This window comes from Lepisosteus oculatus, chromosome 10, assembly GCF_040954835.1.
Source record: "Lepisosteus oculatus isolate fLepOcu1 chromosome 10, fLepOcu1.hap2, whole genome shotgun sequence".
Lineage (NCBI taxonomy): Eukaryota > Metazoa > Chordata > Actinopteri > Semionotiformes > Lepisosteidae > Lepisosteus > Lepisosteus oculatus.
The window spans coordinates 6,988,128-7,014,289 of NC_090705.1; the positions used below are offsets into that span (position 1 = coordinate 6,988,128).

A 26,162-nucleotide genomic window follows, 5' to 3' on the forward strand; every position below is an offset into this window, starting at 1 on the left:
TAACAACTCTGAGGAAATTATTTTATGTTTGCAGGATAACAGCCTCTTTAAAATTATTGATGCTGTACTGTATATTGTACACTGCAAATCTTTAATTTGGGGATTAAATTTTGGAGTTTTACTGAAACCCAATATATAAACCACAGACTAGTGAAAAAAATATTATTTATATTAAGTTTTAGTCAATAAGTTTTACTGGCATAATTTTCTCCCCAAAAAGCCTAATCTCTATCCTTATCTGATGGAATACTCATTTATCTCTCGATCCAAAGGTTCCAGCCAGCTTTCAGGATCTGAACTACCTGAAGCAGAAGATTAATCAGAAATGGAGGACTGTCCAGTTTAATCAGCTGGTTCGCTGGTTAATCAGCTTCTTGACAGTTTTAAAGATGGAATGTCAGAACAGAGAAGAGGATGTTGAGGATGGAAAATCTCCACCAGTTCCAAAAACACAATGAAATGGCATAGTGTGGTTTAATGTATTGGACAAATCACAGAAAACACTGAGTTGGTAAATATTCCAAAGCTGGGGGTTATATTGCCACTTCATCACCCATGTTTATTCCTAATGGAAACCATGAAAATGAAATATTTGAAAAACGAGGTAAAAACATGCAGTTATGGTAAATAAGTACAACACAAAAAATACAATTTTCACTTAAACAATCACCTTAAAAATTCACCACTAGTTTTAGGAAATCTATTGTCTTTCCAAGCTAATTTTCACAATTGTCTCTCCGGCTTAGTTACTGGCAAGTCAGGTACCTTAACCTAAATGAGGTTAAATAGTTCATAATGACCGTTATCTGCCATCTGTCTTTTCACCTGAGAGAACTTCTTTGAGGATACATACAAAAAAAGCCAATGTGTCAAGGAGATCAAACTGTGATTAACAGAAAAATGGGTTGCTGTAAAAACATTTGTGGCTGAGAGTCAAGGAGAAGGTTCTAAGACAAGGCAGAATGATAGGACGTGAGTTTTAGAAATGATTGCAGTCTCTTTAAGTAGTCCATGAAGGTGGAGGTTTGGACTTTGCAAAAAACACTGATTTCTTTGTTAGCAAATCAGGCAATACCCTTAGGAAGGCAACATATCTATAAAGGCTTAATCTTTCATTATTTTTATTGTATATTATATTTTTTACTTTAAAAAAAGCACATGGATTCTTAAAAATACAGTATCTGTACACTGGCTTCCTCAGTGACCTGATCTTAAACCTAATAAAAATTATGAGAGACGCGTAACAGGACAAGAAAAGATATTTCTAATATGGAAAGAGAAAACTATAAAAAATACTGTGGAAGGAGATTATGATTATTCTAAGAAAAGTAGACGGTAAAATTAGATGAATGTGTGAAAAACGTCCAGAATATGTGCACCTACAATTGACAGCATACTCTGCTCCATTTGCTGCAAATCACTCATTGCCAAATTCCTCCACTTTGTTCTATTTCAGTAACATTTAAACATTTTTTTAGAAAATTAATATTTTGCAGAAAACGCTAACCAGTCTATTTCCTTCCTGACACTAAACCGGGAAATCACCTTTTCTGTTCACAAGCATGTTTACGAACTTCACATACCACAGAAAACATTTACAGCATTTGTTGTCTTAAAGCTAACTGATCAATCTCAACGCAACTTCTAACGCTATCATAAAATAAAACATATTTAGTTTGCAGTGCTGTAATACAATAAAGATGGAAATGGTGCCCACCTCCTTGGCATCTACGGTAATTGAGAGTCTTTGGTCTACTAATCACTGGTAATATCTGAAAACCAAGTTACTTTTTTGTTTTAATTGAAAACAAATTAAGAACCTTAAGGGATTTGATGTGCCTGCACATTAAACTTGTGTTGATGTGATGAAAGTTCCCAGTATATTAAACATTACACTGTAGAATACACCCATTTTCATGCACAGATTGTCTGGGACATTGGAATAAAAGAATAAAAGGGGTGATTGCTGGAATTGTTGAGAAATGTTTGACTTTAATAAAAACATCAAATGAATTGTGAATGATCAAATGGGATACAGAATGCAGAACACTGTCTGTGTATCAATGTGATCTCAGGCTTGTAGTTCATTATATTTCCTGGTCCTGTCATTATCTATCCTAGCCTATCATAGCAAAGTTTTACATTGAACACTTTTCTGTAATTTTTTGTTGCTGCCTTGAAAAAGTGTTGCTTTTTTTGTGGTGTGGAGACATTAACGTAATCAAGGATGTATGTGATGTAACTATTATTCTTATTTCGTATGTGTTCCTTTACTTCTGTTGTAAGATCGACATGGAATGAAATATGCCTAGTCTTAAATGTCTTTTATCTGGTTGTTTTTTTCCAAGGGTAGCTCTAAAGATTTGTGGGCAGTTACATTATTAGTTTTCTGGGATTTGGGTTGTATGATTCTTGTTTCAATTGATTGGTATCACTATTTCACAGGACTTTGTGTGTATAAATAATATGTGATATATATTACTTCTTTTTTAAACTGCACTCTTGGGTAATCAACACAGAAGGAAAAGACTTCACATCTGTGGTAAATAATCACATCTGGTATAATATTCAAGGACCACTGGTGCTGCACGCCTTTTTTTATAGATGGCAAACTGATAGCTGGAAGATTGTTTAAAACTGCAGACAACTTTTGAAAAAAACTAAAAAATTAAATACCTGTTAAAAAAATGCTTTGTGGCACGTGTGGTATGCACATATGATACATACAGGATTTTTTTTACACTGCTGTGCTGTGTTAATATGTTATCTATCCAAGGCTGAAACAGAAATTTCAGTTTTAATGTAAAGAGGAAGGGGAATAAGCAGGGATAATAGATAAGCCTAGAGCAACAAAAGCTTCAAGCTTAATTAAACCTTTATTTATGAACAGTTAATATATGAGTGAAGATCTGGTGGCCCGATGAAGTCAGCCTCGTCATTCAGCTACCTCTGTGCTGAAATATTTTGCAAAAGCTCTAATGTCTTTGCCCTTAGTGTTTTTGTTCAGTAAGACACAGTTAACATGGGAATTCTCTTATCACCCTCCAACAGGCTACACTGATGAACTCAGAGTAAAAAGGCCTTTATAGAAAATGTCGTCTTTTCAGCTTTTATGAAATGCCTTACATAGACCCTAATTTCATTTTATTTCTTTTTTCTTTGTGGTTCATTGAAATGATCAATTTTCTCAGTTTTCCAGGCTCCGTTTTCCTCTTTGCATTTTCCATCTCACCCATTTGATCACCTCGTGTTTTTTGGCGATTCTACTGTAGACATGTAGTTTTGGCTCACAAAAGGCCTTTTTTTTTGTAGGTTTTATAAAGGAGGCTTGACCAGTGGAAATTTTTGTGATCCTCCAAACCCATGTCATATAGTATGAGAAATATAAAATGAAACCAATTTAGAAAATGTAAATATCAGTTTGACAGGGACAAAATACTGGAAATTATTCCATTATCTTTATCAGAAGTCCTACGTTCCCTGACCAGAGCGCAAAACTGAAGAACATATTGACTACATGTTACATGTTCCAGACTTGTTCATTATAGTTTTGCTATCATTCTTTAACATTTTGTGTGCAAGGGGTACGCCGTATTAAAAACACAATACTCCAGTGGTACTTTCACTTGAAAACATCCCTGATATTCACAGAACACTGGAAGATTCTTTTTCTTGTCGCCTTATCCACCATTAGTGCTCCAATTGACAGATATCAGGCTGATTTCTTTTGACTAATCAAGCATAAGGGATCATAAAGCATTTTTCTGAAACAGTTGGGATAAAAAAAGCATTAGCCATAATTCTATCAATTAAAAAAAAGTAAGAAATAACTTTGGTGGAGAAGATGGGAACAACTATAAAGACTATTGAAAGTAGGTTCAGGGTCAACAGCAAGAGATGGTTTATCAAGGCAAAGAACTAATGTAAATCTAATGTTTTTGATGAAATGCACTAGCCAGCCAGCAGGCGATCATAAAAATATCAGCCATCGGTGTTTGAGAAAACAATGACTGTTGTTATTTTTCAATGTTATGATCGGCGTCGTATCGCATGTAGTAGCCAGTAGAGCAGCTCTAGAAATGATGTCCACCGGGCAACATGGTAACAAAACACAGGTTTCAGTGGATACAGATATTAACATATTTATTACACAGTAAGGAGTACAACAATACCTGAATCATACTTTAAAGATTCACAGGTTGACAGACCATACATTACAGTCCAACTAAAGAAAAATCAAAGAATAAACAAGAAACCACAGTTCCGACATAGTAGACTTAAAAGCTCAAGAGTATGCTGACAAAAGCATGATGTGCTGACCCCCCAGTGTTAGTCTACCATTAACTTGTGGTACATGTCTGAATTAAGTATTGCACAACAACTTCAATTCCTTTTCGTTTTTCACAATAAAACTTTCAGAATCCGACTCGTTTTCTTCAGTCTGCATTTCGACAGTCTCCAGCTTGTATCCCTTCTAGATATGTCTCTGTTTGTACTGTATATATATTTTTCTTTTCTCAAACTGGAAAATGCCGTCACTCTCCCCACCCCCCACCCCCTTTCAACGCATTTGAGACACAGGCATGCTTTAAACAACCAGCCTTTATGGTTTTCATTTTAAATAACGTCCTTTTTTTTTACAAATTAATCCCCATGACATGCACCTAAACAACATAGACAGGCGGCCCTGTCACAAGCACGTCTCACGACAGATAAAGAGAGAGAAAGAGAGAGAGAGATAGAGAGATAGAGGACGCCCTATTTCTTATCAGCGACCGCTGTTTTGATTATATTAAATGGAGCTGATTTTCTTTTTTTAAATTACTGTTGTATTTCTTTGATGTGTTATACCTACAAATTATACTTTTCACATGATCTGTATATAAGTGACAGGCATAAAGGAAAGTAACAAAAGTTTTTTTTTTTCCATTAGGTTTATGAGGTCTGCATTGTTACCAAGTAGTGATATGGTTTTGCAGCTGTATGAGCTTTTACTTTTGGTATCCTGTTCTCTTGTGCCCATTTGGTTTGACTAGACCAGTATGTTTAACTACTGGTGCACTATACATGCTGTCAGAGGTAGAGTGAAACTTTTTGCCACTGAGGAGGTTGTAGCAAAACAGGAGGAGAAGATAGGAGGAGATAGAGCTCAGTAAATCAGGTTTTAGTTTTATTTTTTTTTATTTTACCCAGGGTGCCCTGAAATGAAGTAACATGATGCACTAATCTTTTTAAATACAATACACTAGTGTTAAAACAGCTTTGCTGTTTTACATAAAATCACAGCTTCTGAGACATAAATGGGTGTCAGACACCTTTTTGGATTACTTAACCCTTTACAGTCTAGAACATAGGCTCAGGAAGGAGGAAAGTGAGAGGATCCCGCAAATCAGACTGCCCAAAGCCAACGTCAGGCCACTTCAGTGAGGTTAAAGACTAGTCTGTTAGCACCATGGTTTTTAGGAGACCATAAGGAAAACCTTTCTGTGTGCTTCAAATTAAGTGCTCATTTCCCTCTTCTTAGGTACTGCGATCAAATTTTCAGTCTTTAAAAAAAGTCAATATTCACACGTTAGAGGATAAAAGCAGGAAATATCGCCTGAGTATTAGGCCATACTGTTTAAATGTTACATTTGGAAGATTACACACAATATACTGTACATACATTTTGAGTTGTGCTAAAAAACTAGAGTTGATGATGAAAACAAAGCCAGCTTCTAATCACTATATTCATCTAGGAAAAAAAGAAGCTTCTGTTGGCATTTAAAAATGAAAGTAGGAGATGCATGAAAATTAAAAATCTATCAAAAATTAATAGTTCAGTGCAACTACAATACAGGAATTGTGGTTTGTCTCAAAGCATGGCGACACTAAACCAGTCAATATCACCATTGTTATTTGAAAGTAACCAATTAACTCCCATGAAGTACTGTACTCAAAATTTGTATTGATCAAAATTCATAATCCAAAATAAATTTTTGCTAAAAAAAACTAATTTACATCAGGAAAATTTGACTATTTTAGAGGGTTTTGGTATTCCTTTAGTGTAGGGTTTTTACTGGTTGCTTATAACCAGTTAGAAGTTAGAAATTATTGCTCATTTTTAGAATGCTTCCTATTTCTAAAAAGAGTGGAAAGGCTGCTGGAAATGTGCACAGCACTTTTGTCGGTACTGCTATCCAAGCTGTTGAGCAGTTCTGGTCTGGGTTCTGGACAGTAAAGGGTTAATTATTTTTTATGAAAACATTGCTGAAACGGCTTCACCTGATGATCATTTCGGAAACAAATCAAATAAAAAAATCTCGTGCTTTTGTGTGTATTTTTTAAAACTTTAATAAAATCAGATTTTGGTCCTTCGGATCTGTCTTTGGCTGACTTCCATGTTATATTCTTTTGTAATACTGTCTAACCTGGCATTCAGCAGTGTTAAAGCTGTCAATCTACACCTCTGCATTTGGAACGTTAGTTTCTTCTTTTTTTTTCTTTTTTTCTTTTTTTTGTAAAAACAGCAATACTTAACCTTTCAGTGATAGGCATGCACTGTCCTTCATTTTTGAAATCATGAAGTCTTGTTACATGTTTATAAAACATCACTAACAATAGTGAGTTTTTATTTTCTTTTTGCTGAAAAAAATGAAATCCACAGCTACTCTACAACTACAGAGAAAATCGGTGAAAATGGCTCTAGAATACTTAATAAAGAGTTTGCCAAAAGAAGCATGCCCAGGGAGTCTTTGTTACAGTGCAAAATACATTTATGTACATCCCTTGTACAAAACATCTATGTTAGCATTCCGTGAAGCATGCTAGTTCTCAGAAAAGATCCAAACAGAGTGAAGTAGCAGCTCTGAGAGATAGCTTGTTTCTTTTCATGAGGACGACCAAAAAAAAAAGTTGGTTTTTCTTCTTTTTTTTTTTCCGGAACTACGAGAGAAATATCACTAGTACATACAAATATAAAAGCAGCTTAGAAAGTTACAGTTTTTTTGTTTTGCACCAACAAGGGGTATAGAGCCTAAAGAGGTGGGGTAAGGTTAAACTACAATGCATCTTCACACTTGTCCAACACATATACAAGAAATCACCATTGAGAACTTCACAGGACAGGAGTGTTTTACACCAAGAGAAATACTTCAAAAGTAAAAAATAATCTTAAAAATAAAAAGGGCATGAAAGGCAGGGGAAACATGAAAGAGCCAGAACTGTAGCCAAGGTGGTTTTACTTTAACTTTGCCTTTGTTTTGCTCATATGTTGCTTTTTATTCAGATGCTGTCGAAATGACCAGGAACCAACCTGATAGTCTGGCCATGAGGGCCTCTGTGATCGTGACGCAGAGCTCTGGAGTGAAAAGGGGCAGCTGGCTGGCATGAAAGCTGGAGAAAATGCTAATCAACTGCAGGCTGTGTTCCTTATTTTATTATATATATATATGGATATACAGTTGAAAAGAAAGCCTCTTTTACTTTAATTATGGCATTTTTTTCCCCCTGTGCTGCTTCTGCTCCTCTTAAAAATCCCGCCGCTAAACAGCTTTCATTTTTCAATCCGTTGACCTGGATATTATTATATTTCTTTCAGAAGTTAAAAAAAAAGGACGAACATCTGTGTTTCCTTCCAATCTGCCGCACATCTGTGCATTTCGCAGAGGGTCTTCAAAGTTCAGTCAGTAACCCACGGACGCCATTCATCTTCCCAGTAAAATGTCTACACTCTATCCAACGTTCATGCCCTGGAGGGGTTTTTCCTTCTTTCTTCTTTTTTTTTCTCCATATTGTTCAAAAGAACAATGTGTCCCTTTATTATATTTGAATATTAGCATTTTTGCTTTCAACAGCAATTAGCAATCCCTTGGTTTGCTGTTTGGTAAAGCATCTGTTAATGAGGTCATCTAGTTTAAAATCCCAGCTACTGGAAAAATAACAGAGGGGAGGAGGTCAAATCTAGTTGTCTGTAATTCTCTGCTGTCTTTTCAGTTCTTCTTTTTCTATGTACACGAAAATGAAACAAAAAACAAAAAAAGAAACAATCATTAAAATAATAAAAAATAAAAAAAACAAAGAATATCTTTGTGTCTTTAATAATGGTAAGTCAATATGACCCGTTATTGGCCTTCTGCTTATAAGTACTACTTCAAGACAAGTTCTTTCTTTCTGGTAGTATTAGAGTTTATCATCTTTGAGCAAATGAGGAAATGTTTTTGTTGCGAGTTTGTTGGCTGCCTGGTTGCCTAGCGAGGGGTGGCCTCTATGGCGGAGGGGGTGCCTGGGGTCGTCGACCGGGGCGTGGCTACTGGAGGGGTGTCCACGGGACTGCCTGCGCCGCTGCTCGGCGTGGCAGAGGAGCTGACGGTTGCCGGCGTGTCTCCCTGCTGTTGGGCCTGAAGCGTCTGTCCGCACACGTGGTGGTGCTTTTCCCAGTCTTTATGCTGACAGAAGGAGCCACAGTAACGGGCTGTGTTACAGCCGCTACACGTCTCGCTGGCTTTGCGCCCACAGTTCCAACAACTCTGCAGAGACACGGGGGGGGGGGAATGGAAAAGATAGAACTCAATTGCAGGGAACAATAATGATAAAATAGCCAACGATTTACATTTCCATTCATCACCCAGAATAATTGTGGAGTAAAGGTCCTGCCATTAATAAAAACCTGATTTTACAGCAACATTTTTCTCATTTCTTTTTGTACACATTTCTGATTTCCCTCAGAAAACCTTTTATTCCTTTCTCTTCTTACATGGCAGATTGGCAGCAATGGTCGTGTATAATGCGCAGATGCTGATGCTAAGAATGTAAAAACGTGAACACGTTTTTCTGTTTTTAAACGTAATTTACTCAAATAAAATATAATTAGGATAATAAATTAAGGAGGCTACTGTATATGCATGCATTAAAATTCATCTCAGGGTCTGAAACAATGTCCACATTAACCTTTTTCAGGTATTAAAGACCTGCATAAAAGTGCACAAAACCAAAATTGTAAAATTTTTCAAATGAGTTCCCCGATACCTGTTTGATTTTAAGTCTGACCGTTTCTTTCCTTCTTACAATATGCCTAAGGGGCAGAAAATGTAAAGCCTAAAAAGAAGTAGAGAAAATAGCACTTACAGCTACTGCAGCACTGTCTGAGGTTCTTGCAGAATGTTAAAAAACTTAACAAAATGGCAAGGCCAGAAACCAGTCAAATAAACAATGCCTCTGTGCGATTAAAGTCAGATGTAAGTAGAATTTGCTGCAAACTGATTAAACACACAGGCTTGCGGGAATGATTATGAGTGAATGCCTTTGTCCCAATTTTCCCATTTCCTTGAAATTGCTACCACCTTTACAAACTTAAATGAGCAATCTAGAAGGAAAAAACAGCGGATAAACTTTTAGTGGTAACGGATTTCATGTCTCATAACACATGGTATATACACATTACATATGATGTGGGGTTAAAAACGACTGGAGGCAATATATAAATAGCTGTGCAAACAATCTTGTTTTGCGACTGGATTTTCTATTATTATTTTATAAAGAGAAACTAAATGAAGATGCTCGGTGTTTCACTGTTTTCCTGAATGAAATTCATTAAACTTTAAAGACTTCAAGACTTCAACTTGGAGTGTACAACACTACAACATATTTAATCATTAAATTCATTGGTAAGAGAACACCATAAACAAATTGTATAACAAAATATACATTCTCAAATGTGTGGCAAATATAAGATAAATTGCTTTCCAAAAGTTAATTTTTTCATGTTCACTTAAAAAAGTGAAAATAAAATAAAAAGCTCAAAACTCATACAACTTACAAGAAAACCCAGAACAAGCATGCAGCTTCACTTTAAAACAATGCACTTTTGCATCGTCCTGTATATTCCTTGCCTGAGAATGTGCCCCCAGCATCACTGAAAGATTTCTTCATAGAATGTGTTTCCCTACTGCTGAATGTCTTTAGATACATAGGGTTTAACTTCTCATGCACTGTTTTAAAGTTATTTTCATGCAACAAAATTGGTCAAACTTGACATTTAAGGGATCTTAAGGTTTTTCTCTCTTTTTACCTTTTCTTTCCCAGCTTTGAAACTTACAAGACGTTTTCAACAGAGCTCTTAAATGGGCTAGCTGGCAATAATTTTAAGTGTTTTACAAACATTGTAGTAGAACTCTTACACAAAATAAAAGTCAGATTTTCCAAATTGAGTAAAAACTACATGACTCATCTGTGCTTGTGTGAGTAATGCAAAATTACTTTTCAGAAATGGCAGAATCTCGATTATATTATTCAGAAGCACAAGGTAAAACACATATATACAGTATCTATATACACACACACATATTGGTGTTGAAGTTTGACTGTATAAAGATGATAAAATTTACACAGCACACACGGATTAGATAATGTACTGCAGTCCTTTAAGGTATTAAATGAAGACTGTTTGTCTCTTAGCCAGCATGCAGCATATTAGTTGGATTTCAGCTATAGCACAAGCAAAAATCCTAAGATAAAACAACTCTAATGCACAATTTATTTTAAACATAAGGATTGTACATAATAGTCCATTACCGAGTGATGGTAAATGCCTTGTCTCCCACTGATGCGTTTAGAAAATTAACATTGCATGAACAATTTTTAAATGAGTATGTATGATGGTGTTAAACGTTTAGGACCTTGTTCACTAAAAATAATTTTGCTTGGTGGCAACGAAAAGATTGATCTGACTAATTTTCTCATGACCAAATTCTAATTATTCACCAAAGCAATATGTATTATTTCCGGCGTGCAAATTATTCTAATGGAATGCAAGAGAGCTCTGTTTAAATGAGGTGAAATATGCATTTTTGTCACTGTTAAGTGAAAAGACTGTCTCTTTAGCAGATGAAAAATATTCCAACTGGGGAAAGACTTTGTTACCAGCTTCACAATGGGAGAATCTGCAATCCAAACGGAGCCAAGCCATGTTAAAAATAATGAAATGAAAATAGTAAATATGTTTTAGAAGCACCACCATTGCCGACGTGTGATGAAAAGCCAAAGCAGCATCTTCTAGTGGTAACAGGCCTTCTAGGTAAAGCCTCTAAGAAGAGTCTTCGCCACCCAAGATCTAAGATCTTTTTAGAAGCGAGTCCCGCCGTAAACCTAAGCCAGGAAGCTCAAAGAGCCATCACTCCGAGTTCAAGCTCGGAGAAGCGTGACTCAAGAGGCCGAGGAAGAGCGATAAACGGAGAGCGGACGAGGTGCGGTGAGCGCCAGGACACCCACCTCGCTGGAGTCCTCCTGCTGGTTGATGACGGACAAGGCGTCCTCCGTGGCCTGCCGCTTGGCCTCCGCCACCGTGCGCTCCATCTTGGCTCTCTCCGAGCTGATCATCTCGTGGGCCTTCCTCTCCGCCTCCGACACGGCCTTCTGGAGCTCCGACATGGCCTGGCGCTTCACCTCGTTCACCGCCTCTTCTGCAAAAAACCGGCGGAAAAACGAAACCCTTAAGGGCCTCTCCGAAGACCTCATCTCTTCTCGCGGCTGCTCACAGCGCTGGGAGGCGAGGAAGTGCCGCCAGGAGCACTCGCATTTCATTTAGCGGGTTTCAGCTTCCATTTTTTTAAATTTGCATCGAGTCAATTTTGCATCATATCTAGTCCTTGAGAACCACATTTAACATCATGCACAGTAAGACCCTGCACTATTAAACACAAGCTCAAAACATCACCAGTGACAAAACACAAAACTCAGCTTTTATGATGCAAGAATGTTTTATGTTGAGATCCTACAAAATATCCATCTTTTGCCCATTACTGTTGTACCTTGCTGCACTTAAGCTGAACTCCTTAACACAATTCTGTATTTTCTGCACTATGTGAACTTTTCAGCAATTGTTTTGAATTAATGTTGCTCTGGGTTAAGGTATGGGTTAAGCTTGTATTTGAAGTGACTGGATGTCATATTAATCATTACACAAGATGCAGAAGTAGATGCATACACAGTACATTCCTTCAGAGAAAACAATTTTATAAAGCTTTTGCAAATCTAGCATCTATTGAAATACAAACAAAACATCAGCACATGATCTTACATTGGCAGAACATAACAGGCTTGTGGACATCAGAAGCATCTGCAAGACTCAAAGTTCAACCATTGTTTATTCTGTATACTGACAAATAAAAACGACCGTTTCCAGAAGTCAAGCAGCTCATATGCACGAGGAAAGCTTCTGCTCCTGAATTAGTTTATCCATCATCATTTCCTCTTTTATTCAGAGTAAAATGACAATGATTAATTGAAAACGAAATAAGCGGTAATTATTAACTTGGCAAATCCAGCACCAATTAACACCCTATTAAAACTAATTGCAGCATGTTTCATTGAAGTGTTTGAACTTAATTGTTTAATCCACTTAAAAAGTATCTTAATTAAATTTTCTGTTTAATTAAAAACATGCATTTGTAATGAAAAAAAATTAATGGAGATCAATAACTACCCTTGTTATAGCCATCCAAACAGGCAAATCAATGCATATGAAATATAGTGTCTTTCTTCCTTCTATCTGTTACATTGGCTCTACAAGCCCTGATGCTGGATATGGGTAAAACATTCATTAAACAGCGATTTGTATTTCAGTTTTCCTTTCTTCCATGAAAATGTCTCTGAAAGAAAAATGTATCAAAGCAACAATTCATCAATTTATTTCTGCCAAAGGAACTTTATATCGTGGAAATGTGCGACTGAGATTGAATTTACTTTGAATATTCAAGGTGAATTAAAATTCCATCTAAGTGGCAACACAGGACAATAATTTTTTGCTTACGATCAAAGCTGCAGCTTGACTAATTGTATATGTAAATCAGGCAATTTATATTTAAATTATGCATTTCTATTCTGGTCCCAAGGGCACATGCAGATCAGTAAAGAGAATTGGTAGGACATTTTGCAAGGGGCTTGAATATTTATTACCAACTGCAAACATTCTCCAATCTATAAATTTAATTACTATTTTTTTAATTAAAAAAAGCAAAGACAGATATGTTAAAACTTATTTTATCACTGCCTTTATGAAACTAAAACCAAGTCAAGGTTTTTCTCCATTTTGCATGAATAGGACATTCATTGGACCAGCACAACCATGTTATTGTCTGATCTCATTAGACCTCAGTACCTTGTCAGTACTTGTATGATAGACTTCTAAGGAAAACCTGTGTGAGTGGCACACTTTACTCTGAACTACAATTTACAAAACCAGTTCTCAGTGCAAACCAGTGTGGTAATCAGGGATATAACCATAAGAGCTGTCCCATTCTTTGGATGAGATACTAAACCTGACCACTTGATCATTTAAAATCCAGTGGCACTGTTTGTTAAGAGTAGGCATGCTAACCTTACTGTCCTGGCTAATTTCCTTCCTGGGCTTGCAAAGTCTAAAAATGCCCAAAATGTTTCCTTAAGTTGAAGTAGTTTTTCCCCTCTCTCGATATGCTAGTAATGAGTATGTTGGTACTGTACATGTTCTACAAGCTGCTTTGGGTCACCCGTGTGGGAGGAGTGCTTAAGTAATGGATGAGGTGGTTCCCCTCCTAAAGGTATATGCAAAGCATTTTGGAATACTTTGGAATGGAACAATGATAATGGTTAGTAATATTAAGATATGACCTGGCTAGTTGAGACAGCAGTAGGAACAGACTAGAGTTCTGAATGGAACACTGATTTATACAGGCAACAATAAGGAAAGCACAGCAAAAGAACAGTGTAAGTGACAAAAACAGACAAGGCAAGGTACAGAATTCTGGGTGTACTGAATAGTTTTAGCATGGAGGCTGGTCAAGAGGTATCTAAGTAGGACCGCACCAGCGCTTGGATTAAGAATCACATTAATGAAGTTTTTAATGAAAGTTCGGGAGGAATGAAAGCAGCCGAGCTCAATCGACACAGCTGCCGCAATTCCCACTAATCCTGACGTAAGCAACCGGTCTCCATATATATCAAACGTCACCCTCTCCTCTTCCTCCTTCGTTTTCTGCATCCCTCCTCCACCCCCTCTCCACCTTTGCAGCTGCCCCATTGGTCGCATGGGGGTCCTATCCTCCCCGTCCAACGGCCGGGAGGTTGGCCCTCAGCCAAGCGGGTTACGCCAAATCTCCACATCTCAATAAACTAATTTCTCCCAAGCTTTCGGCTGCCGTCATTCCTCGTGAAAATACATAGTAGAGAAGAGGTAGATTCTATCACTGCTGCTAAAGAAGAAAGAGAAGGCAGAAATGTGTTGGAGACAGGAGAGGAAGTGATGCCAGGGATCTTGGCTGGGGAAGAGGGAAAGAGAGTGGAGGGATTAGGAGAACTGGAAAAGACCTCCTCTCCCTTTCAGCAGTTGAATTTAAAATGGTGGGAATGGATCTAGGAGGAGATAGCTGTAAGAAGGCAGAAATGTGGGAAGAAATCTGAGGCAGAAGGGGGGAAACAGAGGATTTGAGCATAATCACCATGAACGTAATATGAAAAGCAGTGCGAAGAGATGGGAGGACCAGGGAGTGGGTGTAAAGACAGAACGCAGTAAGGCCCAGGATGGAGCCCTGAGGAAATGCAGCAGACAGAAAGTGAGAGGCAGATAGCATATCCTTGCCAGAAGATCTGGTATGAGCATGCCTCACCTGCGAGTGATGAGAGGGGGAAAAAAAAACAGGTAAGAGCAGCACCAGGAATTTTGAGATTAGCAAGGAGACTAAAGTGATCCATTGTGTTGCACCCAGTGTCAGTGCAATCAGTTGAATGGTTTGTTTAAAAAGAGAGAGAGAATAGCACGAGAGCATAGTGGTGTTACTCAGGGTAGGGAGATGGTGAATGAGGAGATGAAGTGATGAACAGCCTTTATTACTATTATATTATTACAAATTTTAATATGTTTTTGTGAACCTGGCTTCTTATTTAGACATTGCATGCCTTATGGACTGGAAAGAAGATGAAGAAAACCCAGCAGTTCCTTACAATATCCAAATGGCAATTTACCATGTCAGAGAAACAAAACAGCCATATATTACATATTGTATTATATTGTATCACTGGCTTTCAGGAACTTTTTCAAAAATACAATGCTGCCATTGTGTAATACAATATATGATGTTTTAGAGTAAGGATGCTTTCTGTTGTTCTGAGCTAAGTAATTAAATACCTTACCAAATTAAAGACAAAGGGATTTTGGATGCGGTATGACTAAATTCTGCTGTGCCAAGCACGGTGTTGGGGAAATGGCAAAGTGTTCCTGAAGATGTGCTTTTAATGTGAATTGATATGAGGAGGAAACACTGAATGGAACTGAAGTAAAACCTGTAGTACAAAGATTAATGCTTGCGGTGTCCAATTTCATGTAATAACAGACAGTTTTCCTCAGCCATCGACCAGTTTTCAGTCACAGAAGGAGGTAAAAAGGGCAAGATTTCTCTAGCTGTCTGTAGTGCATTTAAAAATGTGTTCTATTTTTCTGTAAAAGCATTATACCTGTAAAATAATATTTAGCATCTATGTACAGTACACCCAAATTACATTTTTTCTTTAACACCTCTTCCTAAAAGCTACCCTTTCATTTAGTCTGAACATGGATAATCTCCATCTCCATTATTCAATAAAATACTTTTAAGAAGCATGTAGAAATATGTTGCATATCTGTGATGTCAAAAACCTAATTTCTTTGTTGAAAAAACACACTGTCTGACCAAATGAACACACAATTACCAAAGGCAGTTCTTACCAGCTTTTTTCCAGATCTCTTCAGGCACATATCCAGAAGCCGGTCGGTGAAGGAACTCCCGGTGAATTTCTAACACAGGGAAGAGACAAATGTGCACCTTGATGAGTAAGAAAAATAGGGTCGGGCTTAAACAAGAAATATTAGCAAGAAACACTAAGTATAAGTCAGACACAGAGGACATTATGAGCTCAATGAGGACAGACCCATCCTCATTCACCCTTCAATTATGAAAGTCATTTTTTCTACAACAGGGTTGCAGCTACCTCTTAACTTATTCTGAAATTATAAAGCCAATCCAATACAGGAAACACTGTCTTTGGAAGGTGAGAGGAAACCAGAATATTCAGAGGAAACCTACAAAGCCTTAGGATGACCATGCAAACTCCAAACCTCAACTGAACCCAGGCCATGAACCGTGAGGCAAAACTAAGGTGATGCCTCTTCTAAATTCAAATCCACAAAATTAAAAAGTACAAAAAGTAAAACATGCTTTTAAAAATCAATGCTCCTTTAGTGAAGGCTCCAGGCTTTCCTTTTTCTTTGCTAAAAAAAACTATATATTTTTAGTCCTTTTTAACTCCAGTTCCCTAGAAAATTCGCAAGTGTGCCACAGTGCTCATTCTGAGGCAGTATCTGAGAGAACATTTCTAGATGATGGAGAACTTGGGAAGGTAAAGCACTTGGGGGTTTTAGTTAAAGACCCGTGTGTTTGCAGGGACCAATAAAATTGATTCAGCGGTAGCTGGAGAATAAGTTTAAAAATATGTAAGCATTAAAAGTGCAGGAAAGGATGCAAGAAACTAATACCTACACGTACTGCAGCAGGCTGTGGTTCAGAAATGTGGTGAAAGTCTCAAAAAGTGTTTTTTTTTTGCTTATGTTTGCAAGTGGTAACTATTTATTAGCCTGACAGGAAACATTACACATTTTCTCCAGAAGCTGAGCTGCGGAGCCCCTGTGCTGTACCTGTGGTGGTGGAATCCTGGCTGACGGGGCTCTGCTGTCTGGACTGGCTGGTGCTGCTGCTTCCTTTCTTAAGGTCCTCAGCATCACTGTAGCGTCTAATCCAGTAGTTGAGCTCTTCACGGTCGGCCTCCTGACACCTCCTGAGCACAGTGAGCGAGCGCCGCGTCTTCTCCACCATGTCCATGATGCAGTTCAGCAGCTAGGAGGGGGGAACACACAGGGCGCTGAGCACATGGACTGGCACAATTTAATGTATTTTATGGAAGGGGCAGGCCAAAAACTAACGCTTACAGCTTCAAGATATTACCAAACTAGTGATGACAATGGTGTAACTGACAAAGATGAACAGGGACAATGCCATGGTGCAAACTATAAGAAATTGTCTCTTACAAACATGACTTGATAGGAAAAAGGGATTTTATATACTGTATATACGCTACACTGTTTATTCTGAAGCACAGTGGAAATAAAATGCATATAATGCTATTCATAGTTTAAATAATGAGCAGATACTGCAGCTGTATTGATGGAGCCGTGTTTTTCCCTTGGAGAACAAAACATTGAGCTCAAAGTCATGTGATTTCATAACTCGCAATGATTACTATTTGTATACAAGTTGAGTTAGAATTGGAGAAAGGGGCCGATTAAGAATATGTATAACTTACAGTATCATTCAAAAAGACCTTTTAAATTGAACGCAGGATCAATGAAAGTTTTATATCTATCCGAGAGAACCTTACACAACACCAGCAACAGGTGCTAATTTTCTGTCAGTATTTGTGTACATGCATGTGCTCCAAGTAGCATGATGTAGCATTTTAACAGAGTTTACATTTATCTCGGCAGGTCAATGACTGCTTTTTCAGTAATGAACCTGCATTTTAAACAGAGAAACATCCCAGGTGATTCAGACACTCGCTCCAGGCCATTAAGATACTTGGTTCCCCATCACCATCTTATTTTTCCCAGCAGGAGGTGCTGCACTGAAAAGGGTCATATAGTGGGACCACAAGTCTAAAATTGAAAGAAACTGCTCTGTAAACATACAGCGCATGCTGGGTCAACAACATAGCATGAAGCTGACAACTTGTTGTGCTTTAGTATTCTGGCAAATGGTAACTTCCATCTCTGTGCAGAAGCACATAAGAGGCTGTTGACAATAAAAATGCCCCAATTTAAAGAAGCTATAAATATATCCTTGAGAAGGGGCTCATTTGGGAATGCAAAGTATATCTGAAAAGATACAGATTATACTTACTCAATCTTTGCTTTTTTAACACCTAACTCTACCACTCTACTTTTCTGAGAATCATTTCACCCCATCATCAATTGTGTTAATTACAAAGCTTATCTCTTCCAAGCCTGCAATTAAAAAAAAAAGTAATTTACTAATTCAGGGGTACTGGCAAGAACAGACTCCAAATTATTAAAACTGTGTTCATCCATACATTAGGGGGTTTCAATCAATTAATGACTAGCTGGGCCTGTAGGCAAAACCTTGTAAATCTAATTATGAAAGAAAGCTGCACAAAAAATAAATTGTGAAGAGTGTTGGAGATTATGAATAAAGAAGCAAAGACAACTATAAGATAAACTATTTTATACGATGCATTATTTCACTTCAAAATGAAGAAAACCCCAGCTTGGATTAACTCATCTGTACTTTGCTTTGACCGTATTACTAGAGTTTAATTTACTATCTTATTCACAAGTAATATTTCATTTTCATTTTTTTTCCTTTCTGTATCATAGGCAATGGCTACATAGTGATTTCCTTATTTTACTTAAATAGAAATTGAAATAAATTGAATTTCTCTTCACCTGACAAAAACTAAGTCGATGTTGTTAACCTTACTGACAAAACAAGCTGTACTAGTGACTATGTTTAAAACTGAGAAAGGACTGAAAAGATAGAACTTTCCAGGTGTTGAAATTTCAATTTCTTTATTTTACACAGCCAAACAACATTAATAAATTAATTTAAAAAAAAGTTAAAGAAACATACATTTTCCAGACCACAGAAAACAGTCTCTCCCACTACCCTTCTTTCTTATTTGTCTCCACCCTTCCAAAGAAACATTCAGATGAAAAGCTACAAACACTCCCAGTACAGAAACTTCGGCCATCTAAGTACCAAGATATGACTCAGAAGGGCTAACTTTCACATCAGCAAATATTTTCAAACTGCATGTATATTTAACAAATAGTATGGTTATGAAACATTTTTAGTAAACCGAAATGTTATTCCTGTTCGTTGTAATCGTATTTCTGTTTTAGTGATTTCCTTTCACCAAGATGTAGACTATTACCGTAGATGCATGGAGATACATGTGGTTATGGCATGATAACGACGAAATGATCACCAACAAAATGTCAAGATTCTTAACCCTCAATATGTGTAAAAAAAGAAAAATAGAGAATGATACATAGCCTTGGATTGGTTATGTGGGATGAGTACAGTACACAAATAATTTTTACATTTTTTATGGAAAATGTTGTAGGTCTTCCATCTTTCCTAATTACCACTAACACCCTTTATGTTGTGACAGTTGCATATTTCAAACCTCATTAAAAAATCTGAGGGCAGAAATAGAGAAAATTCTCAGAGTCCGAAGAACACTTTCCTGATGCTTTGAATTAGAACTGATGTACAGTATATGTATTTGTGAGACTGGTGAGGCAAACTGAGAACCGTTTTCTGGTTTTATCTGCTAGCACATAAAGTACTAAAGGTGTCAACAGCGTGGAGTGTTGGCACATTTAAAAGGCATATCTGCAGACAATTGGATTTCAGAATGAATTTCTTGTCATTTTTGCTGCCACAAAGTTTGTGTTAGTTTCAGAAGTAATTCAAAACTGAAACAAAAGGCAATGTGCCCGCAACTTACAGATCCACACCCTGCCAAATTCAACCAAATTCAACATGTACAAATAGTAGAAGATTCAAAAACCTACGGTAAAAAAAAAGGATTAAGCACTTTGAGGAAAGGCTATTATATAAATTCTTTACAGCAGGTATTTGATAGAACATTGACCTACATCTTAATAACTCCATAATTTTAGTCCGACACTTTGTTCAGTAAAGGATCAGTGATCCTTTACTTCCTTTACTTCCTTTAAAGGACCAGTGAGCCTTTATTTCCTTTAAGTTCATTTACACTCCAGGCTCTCCAGTTTTCCACCCCCACCTCCCAGAAACACGCGACTAGACTAACGGGGTGTTTGTGTCCTCGTGTATATGCCATGCAATGGACATGAACCTCGTTCAGCCTCAAACCCTGCATTTCTGGGATGGGCCCTGGGTAGCCAAGACCCTCACATGTAATACTTTGGACTTTGGATGCATGAAAAGACAGTTTTGGATTGCTCCTGCAGTCTACTAGAGAAACAGGCCGATCTTCTTTAGCTGTTCCTTAAGGAGAGGAGTTTTAAATGTCTGTCTTCATGAGCGGCCGTGAGTTTTTTTTCCCCCCCCATCATTGCAACGTTTGTTTGTGTGGGGATTTGGTATTGCAAGACGGCACAGACTGCACATCCTACGTATGTCTTTCGTTTTTTAATTACAGCTTGGGTCCTCCCCTGAGAAGAGAAAAGCTGTACATGAGCTCTTGCTCTTTGGTTAATTCCCCCAGTTTTTCCTTGTATTTGAGAATTGCAAAACAATCAAGCTGGAACTGAAAAATACTGTATACGTTATGTATCAGCATTTATCATGAGTCGCATGAAAGGGCTTGAAAAACACCTAAAGATACAATGGCTGAAATACATTTTGTCCCAGAGGGCTTTAGTGGTAATTACAGCAGATGGAAGGACCAACAAAACATTAGCCGGAATCTTATTTTTTAATTCACATATTCACTCTCATCCAAGATTGCTGGTGAATTCTATACTCAGCGTGCAATACGCCACTTTTGAACTGGGCTCCTAGTATTGTTGAAGAACGACTGTACATGCACAGACATACATTTTATTTTTAGTAATAAAAAATGTTATTACTTTTCTTACATGGTCAAGGTGCTTCCACTCCTCTGCCCATTCCCTGTCCGTAAGCCGATGATCAATCACTTCCTCCTGACGTGTGCCATGCATCCCTGCCAAGAGGGGAAAACGATTTCACTCACTCTGAGCCATTCTACTGGAAAACCTTTCTTCTTCCCCCATTATCCATCAGGTGAGTCGTGATCGTCTCTGCTTTTCTCATCACTAACACAAAACCCCGACACCTCCATTCCTCAAACAGTTCCCCTACTTTCCAACGCTGTCTGCGGGCGAGTCGCAGCCCATTACACTTACAAAGGGGTCTGTCAAGTAATAATAAACATACATCCTTGAGAAAATACATTCAGCCTTCATCTTTTTTTTTTTCTCCCCAGTATCGTAATAGGCCGTCCATTATGAACTGCACAAACGCCTCTCTTCAGGCACCCCTGATCTTGAACAGGAAACAAGTAGGCAGCAACAGGGCCTGCTGAGGCTTTTTATTACCTGTGTGGAAGACGAAAGAGGAACTTCATCTGATATCACCAGAGGTCTGTGTGGTACTTTTAAGCCTACTGCTCTACGGCTTCGGAGAGTGGTATTATTGCATCTCCTCTATGTGAAACTCTTCCATCCTTAAGAGATTACCAGGAATAAACTACAATGAGCTTGTTATTTTTTTCTCTACTTTCTTGTTTTTTTGGGAAATTAAAAGCAGTTACCCCTATATATATCCAAATCTTCATTGGGTCTTTGACCGATTGAGTTTTGGCAAAGTGCCTTTTTCACCCTACACTGACAGGCTGAAGAAAATGAACCTTTTTTTTCTTCTCTTAAGCAGAGGAGACCATGAGGAGACCTGATCCAATAATTCAAAATCCTCAAAGCAATTGCCAAAGTCAAATCAGTGAGCTTTTTCAGAATGAAAAGTGAAAAACACTAACCAGAGGCTACAAGTCAAAACTTTGAGAACGTGCCTTTAAAAAAAATGAGACTAGGAGAACAAGCTACCCAGCCATGTGGTTGAAGCCGATGCCTTGATTTCCTTCAAGAAAAAACTGAATGAGTTCCTCGTATCTAACTACAAAACTGCCCAAGTGGTCTCCTTTCTTTTGTAACTGGTTTTATGTTCAAAATAAAATTGCCAATGGGCAGGGGCAGGCAGGATGTGATGAGCTGTGAGAAAATCTTCAGAGAGGCTTTCAGATGTATTAGTAAAGTCTAATTCAGTAAAAGAAGGTTGCAGTGTTTTATATTACAGTTTGGAGTGGATTAATCACCCATGTACCAGGCAGGCAGTTCAGAATCTGCTAATATCCAGTAGACAAAATTTTCCCGGGAAGATCCATTTGCCAATAGACTTCCCATCCAATCCTGTTTTACTTTGATTACAAGCATCAAACATTCAATTATTTTCGAGCATTACATCCAAACTGTCTCGCACTGAAAAATATACATATAAATTTGGTTTGGTACTACTGATGCGAAAGCTTATTGTTTTCTGCTGTCACAATGTTCTGAACTCAGTGTTGAATCTGATTATGTGCTTTAAATATCAAGCAGTCTGCACAAAGGCTGAATTATCTTGTTGCTGCACTGGCGAGATGTACCCCATTTTCTAACTGTGGCAATGACAAAAAGATAACCTAAAAGGCAGCACGGGAGGTGGGATTATCAGAGGGATGTGCTGACTGCTAACTGTCCATTTGCCGAAAGAAGGTACAATAGAGTCACAGCAGAAAAAACATGACCCGGTGAGCCCTTCAGAAACCAACACTCCCACTCATGTGAGGCCAGCTGGTTCTCCTTAGCCGCGCAGGCCTGAGATCCTTACCCAGAGGTCTGGCTCTGTCCCTGAGGTCCCTGTGGTTGGGGTGCCTGTACGAGTCCCTGTAGTGGTGGGCAATAGCCATGTCGTCCAGACGGTAGTGCTGAGGTGGAGGCGGTGTGGGGTGAGGCAGACCGTTGGGCTGGTAAGACAGGCCGTTATTTGGACTGTACCGCTGACCAGGGCTGATAGTGCAGGGCCTCTTGCTTGGGTGGTCTGAGTGCAAAGGCTCTCGATCAAAGCCATTCTCTTTGGTTCTGCAGGAGAGAAAAGTGAAAATGAATTGCAGTAAACTGCAGGGTGAATCAGAGGTTCACTGCATGTTTCTTGTTTCCCACCTCCATGCATGTAAAAGTAAAGCACATTCTGCTAGACATTTTTTTCCCTCCCGATACAATTTTCTCAAACACTCATGGGTGATACAACATGTTGATTTAAGGGGCTTCCGAGTGCCTTAGGGTTAGGGAAAGGCTTAATAAAATGCAAGTTCATCTCTCTGATCTAGGTGTCGTGGGTTCGAGCCTGTGTCATGCTACTGGCATACAGGGATGGGGACATAATTGGTTGAGCTATGTAGTGGGATTAGTCATCCAGGTCACTCGTCGTAACACAGCGCCCCCTTCAGCTTCCTGGGGCTGCCAGGCTTGTGGTGCTGTAAGGTGGAAGCCCCTCTCTTCCAATTGGCACTGAAGACCGTACGTGTAAGGTGTTAAAAGACGAGGTGGGAGCATTGGAAGGGTCTGACTACACTTCCTCATTCTCCGCCGTGTGCGCGTGCAGAGTTTGTAGTCATGAAATAAGACGTGATGGGTATATAACAAGAATAATTGGCGATTCTACAAATAATGAATTCTGTCTTCATTGAATTTTTTATTTAATGGCCTGGTTATTTTGTTTGTCTAATGCCAGTGATCCCAGTGACGCAAAAGCTGAATGGCTTACCCAGTTCTATGTTATAATACTGTATTTACAGTCACTTGAAGCCGAAGTAGCTGATATGTTGTACATCAATAGAAATTTTGTACCAAGTTGAAATGGAGTAGGTACCCTTGTTGCTTTTTTTCTAAAAGTCCCCTATACCAATACAAACATGTAACATCACAGCCATGACCAAAGATGGAGCTTAAACCTTGGAGCACAACCATGCATCCATTGGTTTTTGCAGTGTAAGGCGTTTATGAATTATTGTAGTATGAAGTATTAAAATGAATTACATGTAGTAGTTATAGCAAACCACTGCAGTGCACATGCATTTTTATTCATTGCTGGACTTGAAAACAGAAGCTGCATGGTTCCTCTGTTTTGCAGCGTTCATTATCTGTGCTGTGTTCCAGTGAAAGCTGAGCCAGTCCTGCTGACATACTGTATCTAGAAATGGGAACCGGTACCAACAGCCACAAAGATTTCCAAAGGCAGCTGCAAACTACGACTCCATTCCAATGTCAAGTTTGGCGCTGGTTTAATGACGGATAGATCCCAATGTTATTACAGAAACAGATTGAACTTTTTAATGAGCCATTTTAATAGACTTCAAATCTCACTGTGACTGCTCATCCATGACAAGCCATATGTACCAAAACACCCCCCAACACACACACGCTACAGAGAATCTTTTTTCTCTCCTCCTCAAAGCATTATTTTCACATTTATGTTTTTGCTCTTCATAACGGCTGCCTTAAGAGACATGGCTGTAATTTGCAAAGCCTTTTGTAGTAAACCGAGTTCTCTGAAATGAGAGAAAAGGTGTCATTTTGCCGTCTTTAATGTGAGTACAGTATATCCTGCTATTATTCCTTAAAACTAATAAACAGTAAATAAAAAACACAAGGAGTCAGGAAAGAAAATATGTATTGCCTTTCGAACTCACTATGTGAATCATAATAATATCACAACCTCTTATTAGAATTTGTATTGTTTAAATAAAACATTCCAATTCTGCCTTTAACAAAGCAAAGCTAAGCAGAAAAAGAATAGCTTAGCAAGCCCGTTTGGCCAGACAGCTCATCTGTATTTGTTATCATCTGTGTCCCAAGGCTCCATCTATATGTTTTATAGATTTTAGAATTATGCAAGAATTACAATAAGGAAAAAGCACACAAAAGTATTAATGAAAACCAGAAAGAGCTAATATGACAACTACTAACATTGATTTTTCTATACAGTGCATAAAACATTTTTTCCAGTTGGTGCTATACCTTTTCTGTTCTTACAACTATTTACAATTTCTGTGAACATTAAAATGCTGCTTATTTCGGAAATAATTTATCATCCAAACCTTTTTTATTACAGAGTGATTGTAATGAAGATGTGCTCAAACAATTTTAAGAGAAAAGGTTTTGCAGATGCTCATCTGAGAACTCAGCCTTCCCAGAGGATCAAAAAATCAAAAAATCTAATTTTTCTTGATTTAAATTTCTGCCTTCTGGGTCTGAACTTTATTGACTCTGGCTTTAAACCACTATATAAATAGATCCAAAAAGAACCAGGGATTGCTAGTGATTCACCTGCCTTTTACAAGCCCATCTGAAGAAGTGAAACATGACTGGTAATGCAAAATGAGTAATGATTTCATCACAGCTCAACATGAACAACATTAGAGGACCTGGTGCTTCTCTGTAGAGAGCACATCACAAGCAATTCATAACATGGTCAGCACCACCAGAGCACCTTTGCAATTCTGAAACATAACAAAAAGACTTTCAAACGATGCTGATTTAAAGCATAATTGCATTGAAGACACATAAAATGAAAAACACATTCGCTTTTAATAAAAGCAATGCTTCCTTAAAAAAAAAATCTTCATACACAAATACTTATACACATTCTGGTCAAACCTCCTACTTTAAATTAATAAACTTGGATTTTCCTGGGCAGTTAAATTTTTCCAACAAACACCATTTGTACTGACCAGGCTGTACTGATCGAAAAGTATCCCACATTAATGATCAAATGCAACAATGTATTCAAGTTAAGAAATAAATGGCAATCCTTTAACAAACATTGACACCTTGGGGACCTGATCCAAGTATTCAAACATCTCAAAGTCCTTGACAAAGGCAGGCCAGTGGACTTTTTCAGAACAAATAGCGAAACATGAACCAGGGAACACACATGAAAACTATGTGGAAGTGAGAATAGTAAAGCTCAAGGTTAAGCCATGCCTTTGAACCTGCTATCCCATTTTCTTCTTCTCTAGAAACAGTTGAATGAGATCCTTGGATTAATTACTAACTACCGACCTGGCTAAATGGGCAAAATGGTCTCTCCTCATTTGTATCCTTTCTCATCACAGAAATGTTAATGATGAAAATCAAGTCTGGCGGAAAGTCACAGAGGCGGCACGCTGGCATAGTGGGGCCCTGGGTTCAGCTCCTGGAGTGCTATGTGTGGGGAGCTTGCATGTTGTAGCCTTAGTCACGTGGGTTTATTCCAACAGTCCAAAGACATACCGTGTTAACTGGCTTCTGGCAAAAATGGCCCCGGTGTGAGTGTCTGTATTGTCCCTGTGTGTGCTGTGATGGACTGGGGTTCTGTCCAGGGTACGGAATAGTCTGCCTTTCAGGGACAGGCTCCGGGTCCCCCCCACCCTGCAACCCCAGATGGGATACAGTGGTAAGAAAATGGGTGGATGGGAGGATAATAAGAGCCACGGTTGGCAACAGGTTGCCTGCGGCC

General features: G+C 38.2%; 1 protein-coding gene across 9 annotated transcripts in view; it reads right to left on the minus strand.

Annotated features, from left to right (window-relative positions):
- Nucleotides 1-4,126: 4,126 nt before the first annotated feature.
- Nucleotides 4,127-26,162, minus strand: part of runx1t1 (RUNX1 partner transcriptional co-repressor 1) — a 67,946-nt gene continuing 45,910 nt past the window's right edge. For 8 of the 9 annotated variants that reach the window (XM_015358146.2, XM_069194802.1, XM_015358147.2 and 5 more), the window contains exons 6-11: nucleotides 22,494-22,744; nucleotides 20,678-20,772; nucleotides 16,682-16,880; nucleotides 15,716-15,784; nucleotides 11,248-11,438; nucleotides 4,127-8,507 (exon numbers count right to left, since the gene is read on the minus strand). In XM_015358146.2, coding sequence (XP_015213632.1) covers nucleotides 8,229-8,507; nucleotides 11,248-11,438; nucleotides 15,716-15,784; nucleotides 16,682-16,880; nucleotides 20,678-20,772; nucleotides 22,494-22,744 — 1,084 coding nt within the window. In that variant the 3' untranslated portion in view covers nucleotides 4,127-8,228. The remainder of the gene's footprint in view (nucleotides 8,508-11,247; nucleotides 11,439-15,715; nucleotides 15,785-16,681; nucleotides 16,881-20,677; nucleotides 20,773-22,493; nucleotides 22,745-26,162) is intronic. The other variant, XM_006635996.3, reaches the window with a different exon arrangement.